Source organism: Chiloscyllium punctatum, chromosome 17 (assembly GCF_047496795.1).
Source record: "Chiloscyllium punctatum isolate Juve2018m chromosome 17, sChiPun1.3, whole genome shotgun sequence".
Taxonomy (NCBI): domain Eukaryota; kingdom Metazoa; phylum Chordata; class Chondrichthyes; order Orectolobiformes; family Hemiscylliidae; genus Chiloscyllium; species Chiloscyllium punctatum.
Genome location: NC_092755.1, coordinates 77553513 through 77579429, shown reverse-complemented (window position 1 = coordinate 77579429; position 25917 = coordinate 77553513). Strand labels below are relative to the sequence as shown.

Genomic DNA, 25917 nt, shown 5'->3' with positions numbered 1-25917 from the left:
TGGTGAGGGAACCAACAAGAGAGAAAAACATACCTGACTTCATCCTTACCAATTTGCCACCTGCAGAAACAACTGTCCATAACAGTATCAGTAAGAGTGACCACTGCACAATCCTTGTGGAGACAGAGTCCTGCCTTCAGGACTAACAGTACCCTCCATTGTGTTGTGTGGCACTATCACCATGCCAAATGAGACAAACTTTGAGTAGACTTAGTAACTATAGGCCCTGACAACATTCTGGCATTGGCAGTGAAGGCTGTGCTCCAGACCTTGCTGCTCACCTCGCCAAGATGTTCCACGACAGCCCCAACACTCTCAGCTACCTGGCAACCGGAAAATTGTCCAGGAGTATCCTGACCATGAGAAGCAGAAAGACTCAAGGCCAATGTAAAATCATTACTAATGGCAACTAAACGGTAGCAACCATGAAGTGTAGTTGCCCAGTCTCAATTTGGAATCAATTCAAAATAATGTGTTGAAGAATGTGAATGCTTGATTTTACTAGAATCCATATATTAGTGGAAGGCATTGTCATTACTTGCATACCAAACCTAGGATCTGGTGATTTATTTGATAAATGGCACATTTCTGAGTTTTAAAGGAAAACTCCAATTTTGCACCACTGCACAAGGAACTCTACCTAATAGTGGGACTGGCTACAAATACAGCCTGATTCGATAGTGTCCATCCTGTCCCTGCTTTGGAAAAATCCAGACAAGGGGCAAAACCATAAAATGCATTTATTATTCAGAGGAGATGTTACAGAGTCATTCAGAATGCAAACAGTCCCTCCAGTCCAACTCGTCCAAGCCAATCAAGCTTCCCAAACCAAACTAGACCCACTTGCCTGTGTTTGGTCCATATCCCTCAACTCTTCCTACTCATGTACCTGTCCAAATATCTTCTAAATGGTGTAACTGTACCTGCACCTACCACTTCTGGCACTTCATCCCACATGTGAATCATTGTGTGAGAGCGAGTGAGAGCCTTGCTCCTTAGGTCTCTTTTAAACCTTTCTCCTCTTCCCTTAAAAATATGTCCTCTTGGTTTGAACTCTCTCACCCTGGAGAAAAGACCTTTGCCATTCACCTTATCTATGCACAGAATCATTTTACAAACCTCTTTAAGGTCACCCCTCCACCTCCTTTGGCCCAGTGAAAAAGGTCCCAGCCTATTCAGCCTTTTTTTTATTACACAAACCTTTCAGTCCCAGCAACATCGCTTCTGAGCTCTCTCCAATTTAATAATATCCTTCCAATAGCAGGGGACCAGAACTGTCCACATTACTCCAAAAAAAAAATGGCCTCGGCAACATTCTGTACAACCTCAACATGTCATCTCAACTACATACCTGAACTCCTAGATTTCTCTGTTCAACAACACTACCCAGGGCCCTATAATTAACTTTATAAGTTCTGTCTTTTTTTTAAGAGGGGCGCGGGGAGCAGAAGTCTTTCTCCAAAATGCTGTTGGAACTGGGATCAATTGGCACTTATAAGCTAATTGAATGGGAAGGAGGAGGAATGACAAGCCTGCTCTGCCATTCAGTCCGACCATGGGTGTTCTAGGACATCAACACCTTCCCAACAACTTCCCAATATCCCTTGATTCCAAGGCCAAGGTCTCTCCTCGTCTTAAAAGTATTCAACCAGAGAATACAGACCTGCTAACTACCAACCTTTTAAATCAAGGAATATCCCTGAAAGAAAAGCAAAGAACTGCAGATGCTGGAAACCGGAAAGAAAAACATAAATTGCTGCAGAAACCCAGCAGCATCTGTGAAGAGAAAACAGACTTAATGTTTCAAGTCCAGTGAAGCAATTTCTGAAGAAGGGTCACTGGTCTGAAAAGTTAACTCTAATTTCTCCTCAACACAATCCTAAACAATCAGCTCCTTATCAAGAAACTGTGCATCCATGTTTTAGATTCCTCAAACAGCAACAATTTCTCACAGCTGAATTCAACCGATATTTTTTGTTGAGATCAAACTATCAAGAAAACATAGAACCAAATATGGATCAACCAAAAGTGGACCAAATGAAGAAACAGTCTTTTGGAGCTAAATGCCCTCCTTCTAGTCCCAGCGTATTAAAATAGCATTCCTGTTTCTGCTACTCAAATCACTTTCTCTTTAGAATCCCATTTCAAGTCAATTAATGTTAATTGTGGAGCAGACCTTTATATTGTGGAATGTAGCTTCCTGGGTAAACTTGTGTGCTGCCACCCTTTCAGAATAAGTATATTGTACTTAAATATTTACACCCCAAACCCCACCACCATGAAGGCGGCTGAATTCATCAGGTTCTGACTTCTTCGGTAATTGTGGGAAGACATGGTGATCTTCCAGGCACTTTTGGTACACCTCTATGTCTGTTCCATCCAAGCAGTGCCAGCCAAGACACTGCTTTGCCCAGAGTCAGAGTCAGTCACACTCTGCATCCCTCTCCAGTTTTACATAAGCACATCTCTGGTATCCACTTGCATAGTTCAGACCATAGTTCCCCCATCCATCTCAAATCTGGGTCTTCAGCAAGCACTTTTATAGCAACTGTCCTGCAGATTCTCAATGTACCCCCAGGAGTCTACAGATCTTTTTGAGTAATCCTGGATAGATAAATGTAATATGCCCAGTGGAAATTTCTTTTCAAAATGTTGAATGGATTTTCAGACGATAATCCCACTCACCGGAAACTGGGTTTCCTAAATAAGAACAGTTACAACGACAGGCACACTAAACTGCATCTGAGGGGAGAAGTAGTGGTAGGGGTCACTTGCTTTTTGTATGAAAGACCATAATTACCACTTTATTTATGCCGCAGAAAGCCAAAGCAATGCTTCTGATGCTACACTATTTGTTTCTTGTGTGAGGCTGTTTTCTCCAGCAGGCCAAATTTCTCACGACCAGTTTTAATCAGATGAGTTCAAAAGTACTAAATCTGTATCAGCAAAGCTTTACTAATGACAGTTTTTATAATCCACAGACACATCACAATCCACAATCAATGGAATTAGTCTCCATTACTGCTCGCATTTATCCTCTTGTTAATACTCCCGGAAATACCAAACCTCACGCAAGAATTTTGCTTTCACCATGAGTGACCTTGAGGATTTTGTTTTACACAAGAATATTTCAATTGAACAATCGAGTTTCAAACACAAGATTCATACAAACTACACTATTGGTTACCAAAGTGTTTCTTCTGAAGGACTGGTTATTCCAATACATCAAACAAAAGCAAAATACTGCAGATGCTGAAAATCTGAAATAAAAACAGAATATACTGGAGAAACTCAGTTGGTCTAACAACATCAATACAAAAAGAAACAGAATTAACATCAAGTCCAAAGACTCTCTGGAACTAATTAAACACTCAAGCAGGTTCGCCTGCTCAGGAACCAGAGAGCTATCATCAGGCTGATGATTTCCAGAATCCACAACTGGTCACAACTGCACTGAACAATCAGCAGCTTGCTGCTCAACCAATGACACTCAGCACACATATCCCAATACAGGGTACAGGGTATTTTATCACTCCTTCCTCCAACTTCTTACAAAGCAGCAGTATAAACATAACTTTCATTGAGTTGCAAGAACTTGTTTTCAAAACTGCAATAATTCCTTCCACAGTCCAATGCTTTAAAAATTATTTTAAAAGTTCAGAATCGAAAGCCAGTCTCAGTAATAGTGACCAAGAAATTTTCTTTGATTAAAATAAAAGCTGATCTGATTCACTAATTTCATTGAGTCATAGAGATGTACAGCATGGAAACAGACCCTTCGGTCCAACCCGATATCCCAACCCAATCTAGTCCCACCTGCCAGCACCTGGCCAATATCCCTCCAAACTCTTCCTATTCATATACCCATCCAGATGCCTTTTAAATGCTGCAATTCTACTAGTCTCCACCACTTTTTCTGGCAGCTCATTCCATACACGTACCACCCTCTGCATGAAAAAGCTGCCCCTTAGGTACCTTTTAAATTTTTTCCCCTCTCACCCTAAATCTATGCCCTCTAGTTCAGGACTCCCCCACCCCAGGAAAAAGACATTGTCTATTTATCGTATCCGTGCCCCTCATGATTTTATAAACCTCTAGGGTCACCCCTCAGCCTCCGACGCTCCAGGGAAAACAGCCCCAGTCTGTTCAGCCTCTCCCTATAGCTCAAATCTTCCAACCATGGCAACATCCTTGTAAATCTTTTCTGAATCCTTTCAAGTTTCACAACATCCTTCCAATAGAACAATTGGCCTAACCAATGTCCTGTACAGCCACAACATGACCGCCCAACTCCTGTACTCAATACTCTGACATATAAAGGAAAGCATACCAATCGCTTTCTTCACTATCCTATCTCGCTGCGACTCCACTTTCAAGGAGCTATGAACCTGCACTCCATGGTTTCTTTGTTCAGCAATACTCCCCAAGACCTTACCATTAAGCATATAAGTCCTGCTAAGATTTGCTTTCCCAAAATGCAGCACCTTACATTTATCTAAATTAAATGCCATCTGCCACTCCTCAGCCCATTGGCCTATCTGATTAAGATCCCGTTGTAATCTAAAGTAACCTTTGCTGTCCCCTACACTCCCAATGTTGGTGTCATCTGCAAACTTACTAACTATACCTCTTATGCTCACATCCATATCATTTACGTAAATGACAAAAAGTAGTGAACCCAGCACCGATCTTTGTGGCACTCCACTGGTCACAGGCCTCCATGAAAGATGATATATTTTAAAAATTGCCCTGGAGGGACTTTCTTTCACAAAGTCATTACATAAGGAAGAAACACTGTAGGTGTTTTCATTGACCCCCATGAATATTGACACGCTTCTCAAGGACTCCACTGTAATTTTAATTTCCATGGGACCCTGTAATGATTGTGCGCATATGTGATCACATTGAATGAAGGCTGAATCAGATTTCTCTAGAATGCTATCCATCAATGACTGAATAGCTTGCTTTCACTCACCATCAAATTCTCAAAATAATTTATAGCGACTCAGGAAACTGACAGTCATTAAACTAGAGCTCAAAGCAACCAACACCTTCCAGAGAGGAAAGGTGAACAGAAAATGCTGGAAATATTCATCTGATCTGGCAATACCTGTGGAGATGGAGACACCAACTCAACATTCCAGGTCAATGACCTCACATTAGATCTGTTGAAGGGTCATTGAAAACACTATGTACGGACTACATTCCAACCATAGTTGTGAACTGGCTGCACTATGAGTCAAGCTGTTCCAGTACAGTTGCAACACTGGTATCCACCTAGCAATGTGGAAAACTGTACAGGTATGTCCTAGCTTGGAATGATAAGTTAACATGTAAATTTATGCCATGCAAGTGCTTAGCAATGTCTATCAACAAGAGAGAATCCATCCATTGCCCATTGAGATTCAATGGCATTACAATCACCCACTGACCAGAAACTGAGCTGGATCACCCATGTAAATACTGAGGATACAAAAGCAGGTCAGAAGTTAAAAGTTCTGCAATAAGTAACCTATTTTCTGTCTAACATTTCCTCTAATTTGTTCTCTGCTGCACAGACTACAGAGTCCAGAACGATACAGCTTCTAGAAGCAAAAACCACGCGTCAGCATGCCAATCCCCATGCACTGCTTTCCAGCAGCCTTGCAGAAATATTGCTCTTCTCTCCCCACAGCCTGTCCACCATCTACGAGGCACAAGTCACAAGTGCGATGGAGTACTCCCCACTTGCCTGGATGGGTACAGCTCCAAGAATACTCAAGAAGCTTGACACCACCATGGCAAAACATAACTTGATTTAGAGTAGAGGATGTTGGACAGCCAGTCAGTGGCAGCAGTGTGTACCAGGTTCAAGGTGCACACAGTCAGACTCCTTTAGCAGCATGCAATATTCACTCCCTTCCCCAGCAACACACAGTGGCCATAATGTGTACCATCTCCAAAATGCACTGTGCAAATGCACCAAGATTCTTTAACCGAATAGTCCAAATCAGCAATCTCTACCACCTAGTGGGTGGCACTGTGGCACAGTGGTTAGCACTGCTGCCTCACAGCGCCTGGGTTCAATTCCCGCCTCAGGCAACTGTCTGTGTGGAGTTTGCACATTCGCCCAGTATCTGCGTGGGTTTCCTCCGGGTGCTCCAGTTTCCTCCCACGGTCCAAAAAAAATGTGCAGGTTAGGTAAATTGGCCATGCTAAATTGCCTGTAGTATTAGGTGAAGGGGTAAATGTAGGGGAATGGGTCTGGGTGGGTTGCTATTCGGAGGGTCGGTGTGGACTTGTTGGGCCGAAGGGCCTGTTTTCACACTGTAAATAATCTAATCTAATCTAAAGGATAGAGGCAGCAGATTCATGGGAAACACCATTCGCAAATTCCCCACCAAACCACACATCATCCTGATGCTGCTGCTTCCTTGTCACTGGATCAACATCCTAGAGCACCCTCCCTAACAGCATGTGGGTATATCCACATCAAATGGACAGCAGTAAATTCAAAACAGCAGTTCACCACCACCTTGCCCAGGGCAGTTAGGGAGGATGGGCAATAAAGGCTGCTCCAGTCAATGTCACCTACATCTTGTGCATTAACTTAAACAAAACCTCACAATCAGTGATCATAATTTAAACAGTAAATTATTTTTCATCCATTCCAGAATCACAGAAAGAGGTGATGTTTTGGTGGTATTATCACTGGACTGTTAATGCAGAGACCCAGGTAACATTCTGGGGACCTAGGTTTGAATCCCACCACAGCAAATGGTAGAATTTGAAATCAATAAAAATCTGGAATTAAGAGTCTAATGATGACCATGAATCCATTGTCAGAAAAACCCATTTGATTTACTAATGTTCCGAGGGGAAAGAAATTGCTATCCTTAGCTGTTGTGTCCTACACATGAACCCAGATCCACAGTGACTCTCATGAGCTATAGGGAGAGGTTGAATAGGGCTGTTTTCCCTGGAGCGTCGGAGGCTGAGGGGTGACCTTATAGATGTTTATAAAATTATGAGGGGCAAGAATAGGGTAAACAGACAAAGTCTCTTCCCTGGGTGGGGGGAGAGCAGAACTAGAGGGCATAGGTTTAGAATGAGAGGGGAAAGATATAAAAGGAACCTAAGGGCCAACTTTTTCATGCAGAGAGTGGTACGTGTATGGAATGAGCTGCCAGAGGAAATGGTGGAGGAGGTTAATACAATTGCAGCATTTAAGAGGCATCTGGATGGGTATATGAATAGGAAGGGTTTGGAGGGATATGGGCTGGGTGCTGGCAAGTGGGACTAGATTGGGTTGGACTGAAGGGTCTGTTTCCATGCTGTACACCTCTATGACTCTATGACCTGCCCTCTGAGCATTTAGGGGTGGCAATAAATATAGACCAAGCCAGCAATGCCCTCTTTCTGTGAAAGAATTTAACAAATGGCTATTTTGCTAGAATTCCCTTGCATATTTTGTATTTTTTAAATTTCTATTTATGTCACTTAAAACCTTTTAAATTATAGGAGTGCACACTGGAAATTAGAGTGGAGGTTCAGGAAAACATTCTTCACAGAGCAGACTAAATGTTGAAATCTCAAGGGAGAGGAATATGAAACGTTGTGGGGGAGTGTGATTAGAGGTGGTGGATTGCACAGAGTGTGGAGAGGGGGACAGAGTGGACTTAGACTGTGGTATATTCAACGCTTTGGGGAGTGATGGAGGAGATCGAGTGGGAACAGAACAGAGGAGAGCAAGTATGAGGAGGACAGGAAGGAGTGAGTGTGATTAGACTGTGTGGCATATTAAAGAGTGTGGGGAGCGAAGGAGAGTGTGTGATATTAGAGACAGAGATGAGTGAGATATTGAAAAAAAAAAGTGAGATTAGACTGGGTAACTGATCTAATGGCTCCTGTTCCTGAGAACATTCCTTTTGTAAATTTAAACGAAAAAATGAACATCTACAATCGCCTTCCACCAGACTGTTACTTGGAAAGAGTGAAGTAAGGAGTTTTAGCAAAGCCAGCTTTGTTGTGGTCGGTTCAGCCTGAAGCTAGCTGGTTGCTCAGACTCACTCCCTGGATAGTTTCCATCAGAGGCAGTGTGTTTTGGAAACAGCAGTACTGTATTTATCTCTCCCCCCCTCCCCCCTCCCTCGGGCTCTGACCTGCTGGTGTTTCCTCTCCTTCTCGATGCGGTCCATCCTCTCCACTCTCAGCCGGTCCAACTCCAGGCGCAGTTCGTCAATCTCTGGGTTCATGTGGTTGCGGCTCACCAACACCTCGAGCATCTCCAGAACCCGCACCACTTTCGGCATCAGTTTGGCGATCGCCTCGCAGCCGAACACGTCGATGATGCGCTCAAATTCCTGGCCGACCACCGCCGCAATGTCGTAGACATCCATCACCGAGAGCTCGGTGGCGGTCTTGTCGAGTGCTGACACCGCTCCTTCCATGATGTGTCTCCCCAGCCTCCTAACCCCCCCTTTGTCTGCTCGCCTTTTCCTAACCTTCCTGCATCGAAACTTGGAAAAGAAGCCTCCCTCTCCCTGATGTTGTTTAGTCTTTCTTCTCCAAACAGTCCTCTCCCTGGACTAGGACTTCCCTGGGAACATCCTGCCTGAAATTCCAATAAAGTGCACTGCAAACAGACATCGCCAGGCCGAGTGAGTCTGAGCAAGCTTTGCGCATGAGCCTGCCCCCACCCCCGGATACGGGAGGGGCTGCATACTTCTCCCAAGCTTCCAGCCAGCGGAAAGAGGATCCCAGGAAAACACAGCTCACCACCACCAGAGAGCAACAAGCTACTCCATCTCCACCCCCTCCAGGAATTAAACTCCCGACACGCTGCCTCAGGGAGAACATGAAGGTTTCTGAAATGTTTCTGGAAGGATTGGAAGTAACAAGAACTCAGTAAACTGCAAGCCACTTCTCTGGTCATTTGAAGCGAACAACTGCAGATGCTGGAGCACAGAACAACCATCAATCAGTTCCAAGACTTCGCCAGTCCCCAGAAATAGAAATGGATTAAGTGCCACAGCGATAACGCTCGCCACGGCAGCAACTCTCTACAGCAGAAACATCAATTTATGAACAAAGAGTTGCCAGACAAACAGCAAACGACTTCACGCTGTGCACCTTTGGGTGACCTGCACTATTTAAAGTCTTTGTGTGCAATGCATTTGGAGAGACTGACAAAAGTGGAACTTATTAGACTTAACATACAATTCTATTCATAAAATAAAATTTTCATTGGTGACTATGCATATTGGTAGAAGAGACCCTGAGTGGTGCTATCAATTAGCATTTGCAAAGGAATAACCTACTCAATGATGCTCAGTTAAGGTACTCTCATGGCCTTTCAGCTCCTGTCCTCATTTTGTCCTAAGATGGACAAAAGAGCTGAATGCCCTTATTCGAAAAGGGAGGCAGGAAGTAGGAAATTACGGAGTAGTTCACTTAAGATGCATCATTAATAGATGTTAGAATCTATTATTGAAGAAGTAAGAAAGTCCAAATACAATCCATCAGAGTCAGCATGGCTTTTTGGGGAATAAGGCATTTTGATTAATTTGTTGGAGTTTTTCAAATATGTAGCAAGTAAGATGAATAATGGGGATTCTGTAGATTTTAATACATTTGGATTTCCAGAAGGCATTTGATAAGATGCTGCACAAATGGTTAACATACAAAGTAAGATCAGAGGGGTTAGGAGAAATTTATTAGCTTGGATAGAGGATTGGCAACCAACAGCAAGCAGACATTGGAGATAAATAGGTCTTTTCGGCTTGGCAAGATGCAACTAGTGGGTGTCACATGGTTTGGTCTTCAGCCCCAATTATTTACAGTCTAAATGAATTTGATGCAGGGATAGAATGTTCTGTAGCTAAATTTGCAGATGATGATAAAATATGTGGGAAAGCAATGAAGAAATAAAACTTTTTTAATGGATATGGATAGGTGAGGTGAGTGGACCAAAATTGGACAGATGGAGTTTAATGTTGATAAGTGTGAGGTTATCCATTTTGATCAGAGGAATAGAAAGGCAACTTATTATCTAAACAGAGAGAAATTTCAGAGTGATTTGGTTCAGAGGAATCTGGGCATTGTTGTGCATGAATCACAGAAAGATAGTACAAGTCGTTCTGCTATAATGCCTTTTTGGTTAATGTGAATTTTCTATCATTTTCTATTGATGAATTGGAGACACTGATTCTAAAACGCAAACTTTTAAATTGTGTGTTGGCTGCAACATGATTACATCGCCAATACTTTAAGCGCTGTTTCTAAAGTGCAATCTTTCTATAGCACAGGGTTGCACAAGAACGCAACAATCATGCTATCGAAGGACTACCTGTATACAGACCTACAGAACCAGAAAGGAAATTAGAATTTTAGCATTTATTATACAATCTTGGGACCCTTACTTGAAGAGTCATGCAGTTGCACTGGAGGCAGTTCAGAGAAGATTCACTAATGATTCCAGAAATGAGAGGTTTGAGCGAGAGTGCAAAATTAAAAAATATTAAATATTACAGTTCTACTTAATAAAAAGTAGAAAAACAAAGAAACACAGTTAAAAGTTCAACATCACCGTCCAAAAGCACCTGGCCATGCTGGTCTTGCATTCTTCACAACGACTCGACCTCCCCCACGAAAGACTCAACTTCATCCTGAGCTGCTTGTTGCCCCCACCAGCTGCCCTGAGCTGCCTGCTCTCACTCTCACTGCCTGCTACACCAAGCTGCCTACTCTCACTCTCACTACCAGCTGCCCTGAGCTGCCTGCACTCACTTTCACTGCCAGTTGTAGCAAGCTGCCTGCTCTCACTCTTACTGCCAGCTGCACCAAGCTGCCTGCTCTCACTCTTACTGCCAGCTGCACCAAGCTGCCAGCTCTCACTCTCACTGCCAGCTGCTCTGAGCTGCCTGCTCTCACTCTCACTCTCACTGCCAGCCGCTCTGAGATGCCTGCTCTCACCATCACTGCCAGCTGCCCTGAGCTGCCTGCTCTTACTCTCACTGCCAGCCACTCTGGGCTGCCTGCTCTCACTCTCACCGCCAGTTGCCTGGAGCTGCCTGCTCTCACTCTCACTACCAGCTGCACCAAGCTGCCTGCTCTCATTCTCACTGCCAGCTGCTCTGAGCTGCCTGCTCTCATTCTCACTGCCAGCTGCTCTGAGCTGCCTGCTCTCATTCTCACTGCCAGCTGCTCTGAGCTGCCTGCTCTCACTGCCAGCTGCACCAAGCTGCCTGCTCTCACTCTCATTGCCAGCTGCCCTGAGCTGCCTGCTCTCACTCTCACTGCCAGCTGCTCTGAGCTGCCTGCTCTCACATTCACTGCCAGCTGCCCTGAGCTGCCTGCTCTCACATTCACTGCCAGCTGCCCTGAGCTGCCTGCTCTCACTCTCACTGCCAGCCACTCTGAGCTGCCTGCCCTCACTCTCACTGCCAGCTGCTCTGAGCTGCCAGCTCTCACTCTCACCGCCTGCCGCTCTGAGCTGCCTGCTCTCACTCTTACTGCCAGCTGCACCAAGCTGCCAGCTCTCACTCTCACTGCCAGCTGCTCTGAGCTGCCTGCTCTCACTCTCACTGCCAGCTGCCCCAAGCTGCCTCTTCTCACTCTCACTGCCAGCTTCACTGAGCTGCCTGCTCTCACTCACTGCCTGCCGCTCTGAGCTGCCTGCTCTCTCACTGCCAGCTGCTCTGGGCTGCCTGCTCTCACTCTCACTGCCAGCTGCTCTGAGCTGCCTGCTCTCACTCGCACTGCCAGCTGCCCTGAGCTGCCTGCTCTCACTCTCACTGCCAGCTGCCCTGAGCTGCCTGCTCTCACATTCACTGCCAGCTGCTCTGAGCTGCCTGCTCTCACATTCACTGCCAGCTGCCCTGAGCTGCCTGCTCTCACTCTTACTGCCAGCTGCCCTGAGCTGCCAGCTCTCACTCTCACTGCCAGCTGCTCTGAGCTGCCTGCTCTCACTCTCACTGCCAGCTGCCCCAAGCTGCCTCTTCTCACTCTCACTGCCAGCTTCACTGAGCTGCCTGCTCTCACTCACTGCCTGCCGCTCTGAGCTGCCTGCTCTCTCACTGCCAGCTGCTCTGGGCTGCCTGCTCTCACTCTCACTGCCAGCTGCTCTGAGCTGCCTGCTCTCACTCGCACTGCCAGCTGCCCTGAGCTGCCTGCTCTCACTCTCACTGCCAGCTGCTCTGAGCTGCCTGCTCTCACTCTCACTGCCAGCTGCCCTGAGCTGCCTGCTCTCACTCTCACTGCCAGCTGCTCTGAGCTGCCTGCTCTCACTCTCACTGCCAGCTGCCCTGAGCTGCCTGCTCTCATTCTCACTGCCAGCTGCTCTGAGCTGCCTGCTCTCACTCTCACTGCCAGCTGCCCTGAGCTGCCTGCTCTCACTCTCTCCACCTGCCGCTCTAGCCTGCCTGCTCTCACTCCCTGCTGCTCTGGGCTGCCTGATCTTGCTGCCAGCCTCCCCTGGGTGCGTGCTCCCCCCAGACGCGCTGCCAGTCAGATTGAACAGTTTAGGCCTTTTAAACTCTTGAGAATGAAAAATGAGAGGAGATCTAATTCAGGAATATAAGATGCTAACATAATATGCTGTGTATAAGAGGATGTTTTGTCATGTGGGCATTCTAGAATCAGAAGTCATAGTTTCTGGATAAGGAGTAGAGATGAAGAAAAATTATTTCTCTCAAAGGATCGTGTAGAATTCACTACCCCAAGAGTGTAGTGGTTGTTGGAATACTGAGTAATTTTAAGGAGGATATAGACAGATTTTTAGAACATATGAACATAAGAAATAGGAGCAGGAATAGGCCATCTGGCCCTTGGAGCCTGTCCTGCTATTCAATAAGATCACAGCTGATCTTTTTGTGGATTCAGCTCCACTTACTTGACTGCTCACCACAATCCCTAATTCAATTTTTTTAAACAAATCAAAAACACAAAATAATTACCATTCAAAAATCTATCTTTGCTTTAAAAACAATCAACAAGGTAGCCTCAATTGCTTCACTGGGCAGGGAATTCCACAGATTCACAACCCTTTGGGTGAAGAAGTTCCTCCTCAACTCAGTCCTAAACCTATTCTCCCTTATTTTGAGGCTATGCCTCCTAGTTCTTGGTTCACCCTCTAGTGGAAACAACCTCCATGCTTCTACCCTATCTCTTCCCTTCATAATTTGATATGTTTCCAGAAGATCCCCCCTCATTCTTCTAAAATCCAATGAGTATAATCCCAACCTACTCAGTCTCTCCTCATAAACCAATGCTGTCAATTCCAGAATCAACTGAGTGAACCTCCTCTGCACCACCTCTAATGCCAGTTCATCCTTTCTCAAGTAAGGAGAGCAAGTAAGGACAGTATTCCAGATATGGCCTCACCAGCACCCGATACAGCTGCAACATAATCTCCCTATTTTTAAAGTCCATCCCTCTAGCAATGCAGGACAGAATTCCATTTGCCTTCTTAATTTCTAATTTTTTGTGATTTATGCACAAGGATACCCAGGTCCGTCTGCACAGCAGCAATTTTTCACCGTTTAAATAATAGTCCATTTTACTGTTATTCCTACCAAAATGGATGACTTCTCATTTACCAACAATGTTAAAAATCACACAACACCAGGTTATAGTCCAACAGATTTATTTGGAAGCACTAACTTTCGGAGCACTACTCCTTCATCAGGTGATTGTGGAGAATAAGATTGTAAGACACAGAATTTATGGCAAAAGTTTACAGTGTGATGTAACTGAGATTATATATTGAAAAAGACCTGGATTGTTTGTTAAGTCTCTCATCTTTTAGAATGACCATGTTGGTTTCAGTTCTTTCATATGTAAATCACAACACATTTTCTAATAGTTACCTTCTCAAGTGAACTTTAAGAATTGGTGTCATGTCGGCCCAGATAATGTATTGAAGGTGTTAGCTCCCCGTGAGGCTGTTTGTGCCACAACAGTCAGACTGCTTCTAATCTGAAAAACGGATTTACAGAATCTTCCATCGATTCATGCATTTTTTGAGCAAAGTAAAATGTAATTCTGCAAGTGCAAGTTCACCCGACAAACTTATATGTACATGTGTGTAAGTATGAGTGTAAACGGGTTTGAGGATGTTTGTGGAAGTGTATGTGTGAGTGTATGAGAGAGGGCCTGTTTGTGTGTGTGTAGGAGTATCTGTGCGTGTCCTTCTGTCTGTATGTGTGTATAGGGTCACCTGCAGTGTGACATGAACCCAAGGTCCCAGTTGAGGCCATCCCCATGGGTACTGAACTTGGTTGTCAGCCTCTGCTCGGCCACTTTTTGTTGTTGCCTGTCCCGAAGTCTGCCCTGGAGAATGATCACCCGAAGGCCCAAAGTCGAATGTCCCGGACTGCTGAAGTGTTCTTCGACTGGGAGGGAACATTCCTGTTGATTGTTCTGCAGTGTCAATTCATCCATTGCCGTAGCCTCTGTTTGGTCTCGACAATGTACCGTGCCTCAGAACATCCTTGCCTGCAGCATATGAGATAGACAACATTGGCTGAGTACATGCTACAGACATGGTTGGAGGTGTCCCCACGTGTAATGGTAGTATCCGTGTCAACACTCTGATACGTCTTGAAGCATCTACCGTGACAAGGTTGTATTGTATTGTCCTAAAAGCCAGGCAGTTTGCTACGAACAATGATCTGTTTGAGTTTTGGTGGCTGTTTAAAGGCGAGAAGTGGAGGTGTGGGGAAGGTCTTGGTGAGGTGCTCATCCTCATTGATAATGTGTTGCAGGCTGCGAAGAACATGACATAGTTTTTCAGCTCCCAGGAAGTACTGGACAATGAAGGGTACCCTATCAGTTGCAGCTCAAGTCTGTCTCCTGAGGAAGTCATTACGGTTCCTCACTGTAGCACGTCGGAACTGGCGGTCGACGAGTTGAGCATTGTACCCCTGTTCTTATGAGGGCATCCCTGAGTACTTCCAAGTGCCCGTCACGTTCCTCCTCATCTGAACAGATCCTGTGTATGCGTTGGGCTTGTCCAAAGGGAAGGCTGTTTTAATATGTTGGAGAAGCTAGAGCAGTGTAACATTGTGAGGTTGTCTGTGGGTTTGCAGCAGAGTGAGGTGCTGAGGTGCCTATCCTTGATGGAGGTGCATGTGTCCAAGAATGAGACAGATAGTAAAGAGTAGTTAATGGCGAGTTTGATGGTGGGATGAAACTTGTTGATATTACTGTGTAGTTTTTTTTTCAGTGACTCCTCTCCATGAGTCCAGAGGAAGAAAATGTCAGCAATGTACCTGGTGTATAGTGTTGGTTGGAGGTCCTATGTAGAGAGGAAGTCTTGTTTGAACCTGTGCATGAAAATGTTGGCATTTTGGGGTGCAGATTTGGTCCCCATTGCTGTTCCACGTGTCTGGATGAAGAGCTGGTTGTCAAAGGTGAAGATATTGTGATCAAGGATAAAGCGGATGAGCTGTAGGACGGTGTTTGGAGACTGGCAGTTGTTGGTGTAGAGTACTGAGGCTGTTGCCGTGATGCCGTCATTATGGGGGATGCTGGTGTAGAGTGCTGAAATGTTCATTGTGACGAGGAATGTTCCTGGTTTGACTGGTCCGTGGGTGCTGAGTTTCTGTAAGAAATCTGTAGTTTCATGACAGAATCTGGGGTCATATTTATCAACACTGTACTCCATCCACCAGATCTTTGCCCACTCAATTGACTCATCTCTATCCCTCTGCAGACTTTCAGTGTCCTCTGCACACTTTGCTCTACCACTCATTTTAGTGTCATCTACAAACTTTGACACACTACACTTGATCCCCAACTCTAAATCCATTAACAGTATATTGTAAACAATTGCAGTCCAAAACCAATGCCTGAGGCACACCAGTAGCCACTGATTGCCAACCAGAAAAATACCCATTTATCCCCACCCTTGGCTTTCTGTTACTTCACCAATCTTCTCTCCACGTTAATATATTACTCGTAACGCTGTACATCTTTATCCTACGTAGCAGCCTTTTGTACGACACCTTGTTGAAAGTCTTCTGGAAATCCAGATATACTACTTCCATCAGTTCCCTATAGTTCACTGCACTTGCAATGTCTTCAAAGAATTCCAGTAAATGAGTTAAATGTGACCTGTCTTTCATGATCCTATGCTACATTTGCCTGGTGGGACAATTTCTATCCAGAAGTCTTGCTATTTCTTCCTTGATTACAGATTCAAACGTTTTCCCCACTACAGAAGCCAATGGACCTATAGTTATCTGCCTTTTGTCTATCTCCTTTTTTAAAACAGTGGCGTCACATTTGCTGTTTTCCAATCTGCCGGAACAACCCCAGAGTCCAGGGAGTTTTGGTAAATTACCACAAGTGCATTTGTTATTTCCTCTGCTGTCTGATTTAGTACCTTGGGATACATTCCATCAGGGCCAGGAGACTTGATGACCTTTAGTTGCATTAGCTTGCCCAACACTACCTCTGTGGTGATAATGATTGTTTCTAGGTCCTCACCTGCCAGAGCCTCCTTGTCATCAATTATTGGCATGTTATTTGTGTCTTCCACTGTGAAGATCAATACAAAATACCTGTTAAACACCTTAGCCATTTCCTCATTTCCCTTACTAAATCATCCTTCTTAAATCTGTTTTAATTAGTAAATGGATGAATTGTTATGGGGAGTGGGCAGGAAAGTGCAATTGAGGCTAAGATGAGATCAGCCATGATCGTATTAAATGGCAAAGCAGTTGCAAGGAGTTGAATTACCAACTCCTGTTTCTGGTTTTCATGACTTTCTTTGATATCCAGGAAGCATTTAACTCAGAATGGTATCAAGAACACTTGACAAAACTACAGTCAGTGGAAATTGGGAAATATTACGCTGGTTGGAGTTGCCCTTACACAGAGAAAGATGGTTGTGGTTGTTGGCGATCAATTATCTCAGACCCAGGACATCACTCCAGTAGTTCCCCACAACAGTGTCCTAGATCCAATCATTTTCAGCTTCTTCATCAATAAACCTCCATCATAAACTCAGAACTAGGGACATGCACTGATGACTGAACAATATTCAGCACTTTCACAACTTCTAAGATTCTGAAGCAATCCATGTCCAAATGCAGATAGACCTGAAAAATATCCAGACTTTGGCTGATAAATGTTAAGTAGCATTCACACGACACAACTGAGAGGCAATAATCATTTCCAACAAGAGAGAATGTAACCATTGCTGAATGACAATCAATGGTATTATCACTGCTGAAACACCCCACAATGAAAATCCTTGATTGGGCAAAAGGGAGGGGAAACAGGTGGCAGTGTTACCACTGACCAGAAACTGCTCTGGCCTATCTATATAAATATTATGGCTTCAAGGGCAGGCCAGAGGCTAGGAATCCTACAGTGAGTAATTAACCTCTTTCTGCCCAATGCCAGCCCACCATTCACAAGGCACAAATTAGGAGTGTGATGAACTATTCTTCACTTGCCTGGCTAAGTGCAGCTCCCACAATAGACAAGATGCTTGACATCATCTGGGACAAATTGCCCACTTGATAGGCAGCCAATCCATTATATCATCATTCAATGCCCTCACCATTGCATAGTGGCAGCAGCATGCAACATCTACAAGATTTCAAGCACACACCCTCTATCAATTAGAAGAACAAGGTGCAGCAGATGCATGAGAACATCACCACCTGCAAGTTCCCCAAAAGCAACACATCATCTTGACTTTAAATTAACTTTTTAAAATTCCTCATGGGAGATGACATGGTGGCTCAATGGTTAGCACTGCTACCTCACAGTGCCAGGGACCTGGGTTCGATTCCAGCCTTGGGCAACTGTCTGTTTGGAGTTTGCACATTCTTCCCAAGTCTGTATGGATTTCCTCCCAGAACCCAAAGATTAGGTGAATTGGCCGTGCTAAATTGCCCGTAATGTTCAGGGATGTGTAGGTTAGGTGCATGAGTCAGGGATGAATATAGGGTAGGGGAATCGTTCTGGGTGGGTTACTCTTCGGAGTGTTGGTGTGGACTTGTTGGGCCAAAGGGCCTGTTTCCACACAATAGGAATTCTATGTGGGTGTTGCTGGCTGGCATTAATGGCTGACCTTTTTTGTCCTTGAGAAGGTGGTGGAGAGCTGCCTTCTTTAACCGCTGTAGTCCATATGCTGTAGCTAAACCCACAATGTCATTAGAGAAGAAATTTTGGGATTTTGACCTAGCAACAGTGAAAGAATATCAATATATATCCAGGACAGGATGGGAGCGGCTTGGGGGGGGGGGGGGGGGGGGGGAGTGGAATCTGGCAGATGGTGGTATTCCTATGTGTTTGCTGCCCTTATCCTTCCACGTGGAAGTAGTCATGAATTAAGTTGCTGTCTAAGGATCTTTGGTAAATTTCTGCAGTGCATCTTGCAGATAGTAGACACTGCAACTCCTGAGCATCACTGGTGGAGGAAATGGATACTTAAGGATGTGGTGCCAATCAAGTAGGATGTTTTGTCCTGATCCATGTCAAACTTCTTGATGGTTGTTGGAGCTGGACCCATCCAAACAAGTGGGGAGTATTCCATCACATTCCTCATTTCTATCTTGTAGATGGTGAACAGGCTTTGCGGAGTCAGGAGGTCAGTTACTAGCCAGAATATTGCCTCATAACAGGAGTTCTGAGGAAATGTCACTGGACCCAAAACATTAACTCTGATTTCTCTCCACAGACCTGCTGAGCATTTCCAGCAATTTCTGTTTTTGTTTCTGATTTACAGCATCCACAGTTCTTTCAGTTTTTATTTAGTAACCTCCAGGATGTTGATCGTGGGGGATTCAGTGAGGGTAACACCATTTAATGTGAATGGCCGATGGTTAGATTATCTCTTATTAGACATGGTAATTGCTTGGAATTTATGTGGCATAAATGCTACATGCCACCTGTCAGCCCAAGCCTGAATTTTGTCCAGACGTTGTTGCAGTTGAACATGGATGGCTTCAGTATCTGAGGAGTGGTGAATGCTGCTGAACATTGTGGAATTATCAGTGAACATTGCCGTTCCGATCTTATGATGGACAAAAGATCATTGATGAAGCAGTTGAAAATGTGGGCCTAAGATACTAATCTGAGGGACTTCTGCAGAGATGTCCAGGAGCTGAGATGACTGACCTCTAATAACCATAGCCATCTCCTTATGTGCCAGGTATGACTCCAACCAGCAGTGAGTTTAGAACATAAGATCTAGGAGCATGAGTAGGCCATCCAGCCCTTCGAGCCTGCTCTGCCACTCAATAAGATCATGGCTGATCTTTTCGTGGATTCAGCTCCACTTACCCGTATTTTCAGCATATCCCTTAATTCCTTTATTTTTCAAAAAATATCTACCTTAGCTTTAAAAGCAATTACTGAAGTACCACCAACTACTTCCCTGGGCAAGAAATTCCATAGATTAACAACCTTCTGGTGAAGAAGTTCCTTCTCAGTTCAGTTCTAACCCTGCTTCCTTTAATCTTAAGGCCATGCCCTCTCGTCCAAGTCTCACCCACCAGTGGAAACGTCCTATCTCTTTCTATTTTATCAATTCCCTTCATAATTATATATGTTTCTATAATATCCCCCCTCATTCTTCTGAATTCCAATGAATATACTCCCAATCTACTCAGCCTCTCCTCATAAACCAACTCCCTTAACTCCGGAATCAACCTAGTGAACCTCCTCTGCCCCCCCCCCCCCGCCCCAGTGCCAGTATGTCCTTTCTTAAGTAAGGAGACCAAGTCTGCACACAGTACTCCAGGTGTGGCCTCATCAGCACCTTGTACAGCTGTAACATTATCTCTCTGCTTTTAAACTCAATCCCTTTAGCAATGAAGGACAAAATTCCTTTTGCCTTCCTAAATACTTGTTGCACCTGCAGAACAACCCTCATGCACAAGGACACCAAGGTCCCTCTGCAAATCAGCATGCTGCAACCTTTTAACATTCAAGTAAAAATTTATTTTGCTGTTACTCCTACCAAAATGTATGACTTCACATTTATTAACATTGTATTCCATCTGCCAGACCTTTGCCCACTCACTCAATGTATCTATGTTCACTGCAAAGTTTCATAGGCTTCAGCACACTTTGCTCTGCCACTCATCTTAGTGTCATCGGCAAATTTTGACACTCCACACTTGGTTCCCAACTCCAAAACATCTATACAAATTGTAAATAATTGTGGTACCAACACCGATCCCTGAGGTACACCACTGGTCACTGATTGCCAGCCAGAATAGCCACTCTTTGCTTCCAGTCAGTCAACCAATCCCCTATCCACGTTAATACTCTATCCCTAACACCACGCATCCTTATGCAGCAGCTTCATGTGTGGCACCTTGTCAAAGGCCTTTTGGAAATCTCGTTACACTGCATTCCCTGGGTCCCCATTGTCCACCTTGCTAGAAATGTCTTCATCGAATTCCAAAAGGTTTGTAGAGCATGACCTGCCCATCATGGACCCATGCTGCGTCTGTACAATGGGACAATTTCTGTGGAGATGCCCAGCTATTTCTTCCTTGATAAGAGACATAACCATCTTCCTCCCCACTTCAGAGGTTAAGCTCACTGGTCTATAATTCCCCACCTTTTGTCTACTTACCTTTTTAAACAGTGGCATCACATTTGCTATTTTCAAATCTGCTGGGACTGCCCCAGAGTCCAGCAAATTTTGGAAAATTACTGCCAGTCCACCTGGTATTTCTCCTGCTGTCTCTTTGAGTACCCTGGGATGCATTCCATCAGGGCCAGGAGACTTATCTATCCTTAGCTCCATTAGCTTACCCAATACTAGCTCTTCTGTAATAATAATTGTTTCCAGGTCCTAACCTACCTTCGTCTCTTCATCACTTACTGGCATGTTATTAGTTTCCTCCCACCGATGCAAAGTATCTTTCAATGCCTCAGCCATTTCATCATTTCCCATAACTATCTGCCCCTTCTCATCCTCTGAAGGATGAGAAGACTAATTTACTTTAGCCACACTTCTTCATTTTATATATTTATAATAACCTCTGCTCCCTGTCTTTATATTCTGAGCTAGTTTTTCTCATAGTCTATCCTACTTTTCTTTATAGCTCCTTTTGTGGCTTTCTGCTAACCTTTAAAGCTTTCCCAATCTTCTAGATTCCTGCTGTTTTTGGCCACTTTGTATGTCTTTTCTTTCAGTTTGATAGCCTCCCTTATTTCCTTAGACACCCATGGCAGATTATCCCTCCTCTTACCGTCCTTGCTTCTCACCGGAACACACTTTTGCTGAGAACTTTGAAAAATTTCTTTAAAGATCCTCCACTGCTCGTCAACCATCACCCCGATAAAGTCTCTGTTTCCTGTTTACTTTAGCCAGTCCTCCCTCATTCTATCATAGTCCCCCTTATTCAAGCACAGGATCCTGGAATTCAATTTTATATTCACACTATGCAGCTGTATTTTAAATTCAACCATACTGTGAAATCTCCTTCTAAGAGGATCCTGACTATGAGGTCATTAATTATTCCTGTCTCATTACACAGGACCAGATCTAGGATAGCTTGCTCCCTCGTCTGTTCCATTACATGCTGTTCAAGAAAACTATCATGGATACACTCAACAAACCCCTTGGCAAGGCTACCCTGACTGAGCTGTTTCGACCAATCTACATGCAGATTAAAATCCCCCATGTACCATTTTTACAGGCATTAGTTATTTCCTTGTTTATTGCCTGCCCCAATTTGATGTTATTATTTGGTGGCTTATAGACAACGCTTATCAGTGACTTTTTCTTCTTGGTATTCCTAATTTCCACCCAAATGGTTTCGACCTCATGCTCCATAGAACCTACATCATTTCTCAGCACCGCCCTGATGTCATCCTTGAATATCAGAGCTACACAACCTCCCTTTCATTCCTGTCTGTCCTTCTGAATAGTCTGGTACCCCTGGATGTTTATTTCCCAGTCATGACCATTCTGCAACCATTTCTCCATTTGGTCCTGGATTCCAGTTTTGCTAGAACCCCTTGATGCCAAACTCAGTCAAATGCAGCTTTGATGTCAGGAGCTGTCACTCTCTCCTCACCTCTAGAATTCAATATTTTTTCCCATGTTTGAACCAGGGCTGTAATGAGGTAAGTAGCTGTGTGGTCCTGGCAGAACTGGATGATGAATCAGTATTCTTCCAAGTTGAACAACACTTAGAGGAAGCACGAGGGATAGCAAGGGCACAAAATATACTCTGGGTGGGGCATTTCAATGTCTACCACTGGGTGGCCTGGCAGTAGCATTACTGATTGAGCTGATCAGGTCTTAAGAAACATAGCTGCTAGCCTGGTCTTCAGTAGATGGTGAGGGAACCAACAAGAGGGAAAACATACTTGACCTCATCATTACCATTCTGAATGCTGCAGGTGCATCTGTCCATAACATTATCAGTAGGTGAACAACTCATAGTCTTCGTGAAGACAAAGTCTCGCCTTCAGATTGAGAAGACTCTGCATCATGTTGAATGACACTTTCACTGTGCTAAATGGGACATGATGTGGAGATGCCAGTGTTAGACTGGGCAGACAAAGTTGAAAATCTCATGACACCAAGTTATAGTCCAACAGGTTTATTTGAAAATACAAGCTTTCGTAGTGCTTCATCAGGCACATAGTAACCAGCAGGAGGTTTCCTTCCCATGTTTAACCTGAAGCCATGAGACTTCATGGTGTCCAGAATCAATGCTGAGGACGGCGAGGGCAACTCCCTCCCAACTGTATACCACTGTGCAACTGCTTCTGCTGGGTCTGTCCAGCCGGTGGAACAGGACATATCCAGGGATGGTGGTGTCTGAGACATTGTCTATTAGTGTGATTCCATCAGTAAGTCTCCGTCAGGCTGTTGCTTGACTAGTCTGTGAGATAGCTCTCTCAGTTTTGCCACAAGGCCCCAGATGTTAATAAGGAGGATGTTGCGGGGTTGACAGGGCTGTTTCTGGTGTCTAGCTTTGTGCCAGTTGTTCCTTATAGCTTCATTTCTTTGTAATGAAGTGTTATAACTGAAATGGCATGCTGGGCTTGCATCATTTCAGAGGGGAATTGAGAGTCAACCACATTGCTGTGCATCTGAAAATAAATGTAAGGGTGGCAGATTTCCTTCCGTAAAGAGCATTAGTGAACTAGATGTGTTTTTCCTCCAACAATCAGCAATAGTTTCACCTTTACATTCTCAATTCCCAATTCTTTTCGTTGAATTTAAATTCCACCATCTGCCATGGCAGAATTTGAACATTAGCTGGATCTCAGACTTAGTGATAATACCATTAGGCCATTGTCTCCCCTAAATCACCATTCCATCAGTGTCACTGTGGAAAATCTTGGAACTCTCTCCTTCACAATATTATGGGTGTTCCAACACCCAAAGGCTGGATATTGTAATTTCACATAAAATTTCACGCAGATAGGGCCTTGAACCCAACTCATCTGTATCATTGTTTAAATTCTACACAAATCTGCCGTCATCTTATCCTCCTGTTCTTGTTGCCCCCATCCAGTTTTCCCTGAGAAGTGCTGAAAGTATTCACCTCTATGAGGCAGTAAATGGTACGTTACTAAACAGAAAGGTGAACATTTATTAATTTATGAGTCAAAAAACAAATACTTACTTTCACAAGATTAAAAATAAAAGGAATCATGAATTATTGAAAAGCTGCTTACCTGAATTTACTCCCACAGACCATGTTTGACTCGCTGAATCAACAACTGTACTCAACACAAATTCCGCCTTGTCTCCTAACATACAAGAGAGAAAACATTGCAGTTACATAATTTTCATGACTTCAGAATATCCCAAAGTCATTCACAGTTTATGTACTTTTGAAGCGTAGGCCCTATTTAATTCAAGAATGATGCCTGAGTTTTTTTTAATGTGCATCATACACCTTCTATAAACTAGAACTCATCTAAAATTGTTGCTTGTATCTTAACTCACAGGCCCCATTCACCTAACACCTTGTGTCCACTGACCTACATTGGTTCCCAGGCTGGCAACAACTTTATTTTAAAATTTTCATCCTCGCTCATAAAATCTGCCTTGGTCTCTCCGCAATGCCCTCAAGTTACACAGCCCTCTGAGATCTCTGTGCTCCTCCAATTCTGGTCTCTTCTATTGTATAGATTTTAATCCCTTTCCTTTAATGGCTACGTCTTCAGGTGCCTGAAGTCTAAACTCAGAAACTCCCCAAAGCCTTAGCCTCTTTTTCCCCATTTTTAAGCTGCTCAAGATTTTGATTTGGTTTGATTTAATACTGTCCCGTGTATTGATATACAGTGAAAAGTGTTGTCTTACATGCCTTACAAGCAGATTGAACTACACAAGTGCATCAGGGCAACAGAACAGAGTGCAGTATACAATGTTACAACTACTGATTTCCCTCTGACAAAATGTTTGATCACCTATGTGATCTCCCATGACTGGTATCTTTGTCCGTAGAGTCATAGAGATGTACAGCATGGAAACAGACCCTTTGGTCCAACCCGTCCATGCCGACCAGATTAGATTAGATTACTTACAGTGTGGAAACAGGCCCTTCGGCCCAACAAGTCCACACCGACCCGCCGAAGCGCAACCCACCCATACCCCTACATCTACCCCTTACCTAACACTACGGGCAATTTTAGCATGGCCAATTCACCTGACCTGCACATCTTTGGAATGTGGGAGGAAACCGGAGCACCCGGAGGAAACCCACGCAGACACGGGGAGAATGTGCAAACTCCACACAGTCAGTCACACAGAATTGAACCCGGGTCTCAGGCGCTGTGAGGCAGCAGTGCTAACCACTGTGCCACCGTGCCGCCCAGATATCCCAACTCAATCTCGTCCTAACAATTATGGTCATGTGAAGCATTTTGGGAAGCAACCTCACAGGATGGCTGTCATCCCACCCAATAGTGACATTTCCAACACTCAACATTAAAGGCAATGCATGAGGTTTAAATGACTTCTTGCTTTGAGGTGACATTGTTAAAGCCTCAGTTATACATAGAAGGAATGTGAATTATTGTTTATATACACGAGTATGCCTTAAGACATGTGGACAAAGTTAAAAGTTGCACAACATCAGGTTATTATTCAACAGAGTTATTTGGAGGCACTAGCTTTCTAAATGCTGCTTCGTCATCAGATGGTTGGACTATAACCTAGTGTTGTGTGATTTTTAACTTTGTCCACCCTAGTCCAACACTGGCTCCTCCAAATCTTGAAAGATATGAACATATTAACGTGAAGGAAAAACTTGCACATAGATAAAACAGATTTCTAATCAGCAAGGAAATCAAGGGTTCCAGGAAAAAGGAGCACTGCGGAGTTTAGGATTATCTGATCAATCATGATCTCATTGAAGAGGATCAAACTCGATGGATCGAATAGTCTACTTCTACTCCTACATTTTATGGTCACCTCTGTAGTACCTTATCGACACCTAGGAAACACCTAAAATCATGTCACATACAATAATTACTTTCAAGTGGTTTTGCTTGGTTAGGCAAACATGGTAACAGAACTATAAGTGGAAATAATGACTTTCATTTTTGATTCAGATGAGGATGTCTGGTCTTAACTTCCTGCCTTTGCATAATACAAATAAATTGTTAACACTCGCCTAAACTACCCACAGGAACAATCAGACACTCAGTTGAAGTAAGGCTTTAAAGAGATAGCGGCGCGCGTGCGCACTCCAGTGAAATGGCGATGAAGTGCGCAGGCGGGGTTGCGCAGACGCGGTGTCGGCCCTGGGAACATCACGGCGCGCAAGCGCGGCACCGGCCAATGTATACGGTGGGGGGGAACCACCCGCATTGGCGCGGTGTCTGCCTGGGGGCGGTGAAAATAGCGCCGTGCGCAGGCGCGGTGTCGGCCTAGGGAAAGCCCCCAGCCCAGGCGCTGTGTTGTCCCGGGCATACTGGCGCGCAGGCGCG

At 44.3% G+C, this 25917-nt stretch overlaps 1 protein-coding gene and 1 long non-coding RNA gene across 5 annotated transcripts in view; both read right to left on the bottom strand.

The window, feature by feature from the left end:
* rilpl1 (Rab interacting lysosomal protein-like 1) overlaps nucleotides 1-8704 on the bottom strand; it is a 48285-nt gene extending 39581 nt beyond the window's left edge. The window contains exon 1 of one of the 4 annotated variants that reach the window (XM_072587616.1): nucleotides 8142-8704. In XM_072587616.1, coding sequence (XP_072443717.1) covers nucleotides 8142-8429 — 288 coding nt within the window. In that variant the 5' untranslated portion in view covers nucleotides 8430-8704. The remainder of the gene's footprint in view (nucleotides 1-8141) is intronic. The other 3 variants (XM_072587615.1, XM_072587618.1, XM_072587617.1) reach the window with 3 other exon arrangements.
* Nucleotides 8705-22108: 13404 nt separating this feature from the next.
* On the bottom strand, nucleotides 22109-25733 carry LOC140488031 (uncharacterized). The gene is made up of 3 exons (XR_011962984.1): nucleotides 25602-25733; nucleotides 23656-23730; nucleotides 22109-23549 (listed from the first exon to the last, which is right to left on the bottom strand). It is a non-coding gene; the product is annotated as an uncharacterized lncRNA (long non-coding RNA).
* Nucleotides 25734-25917: the final 184 nt, after the last annotated feature.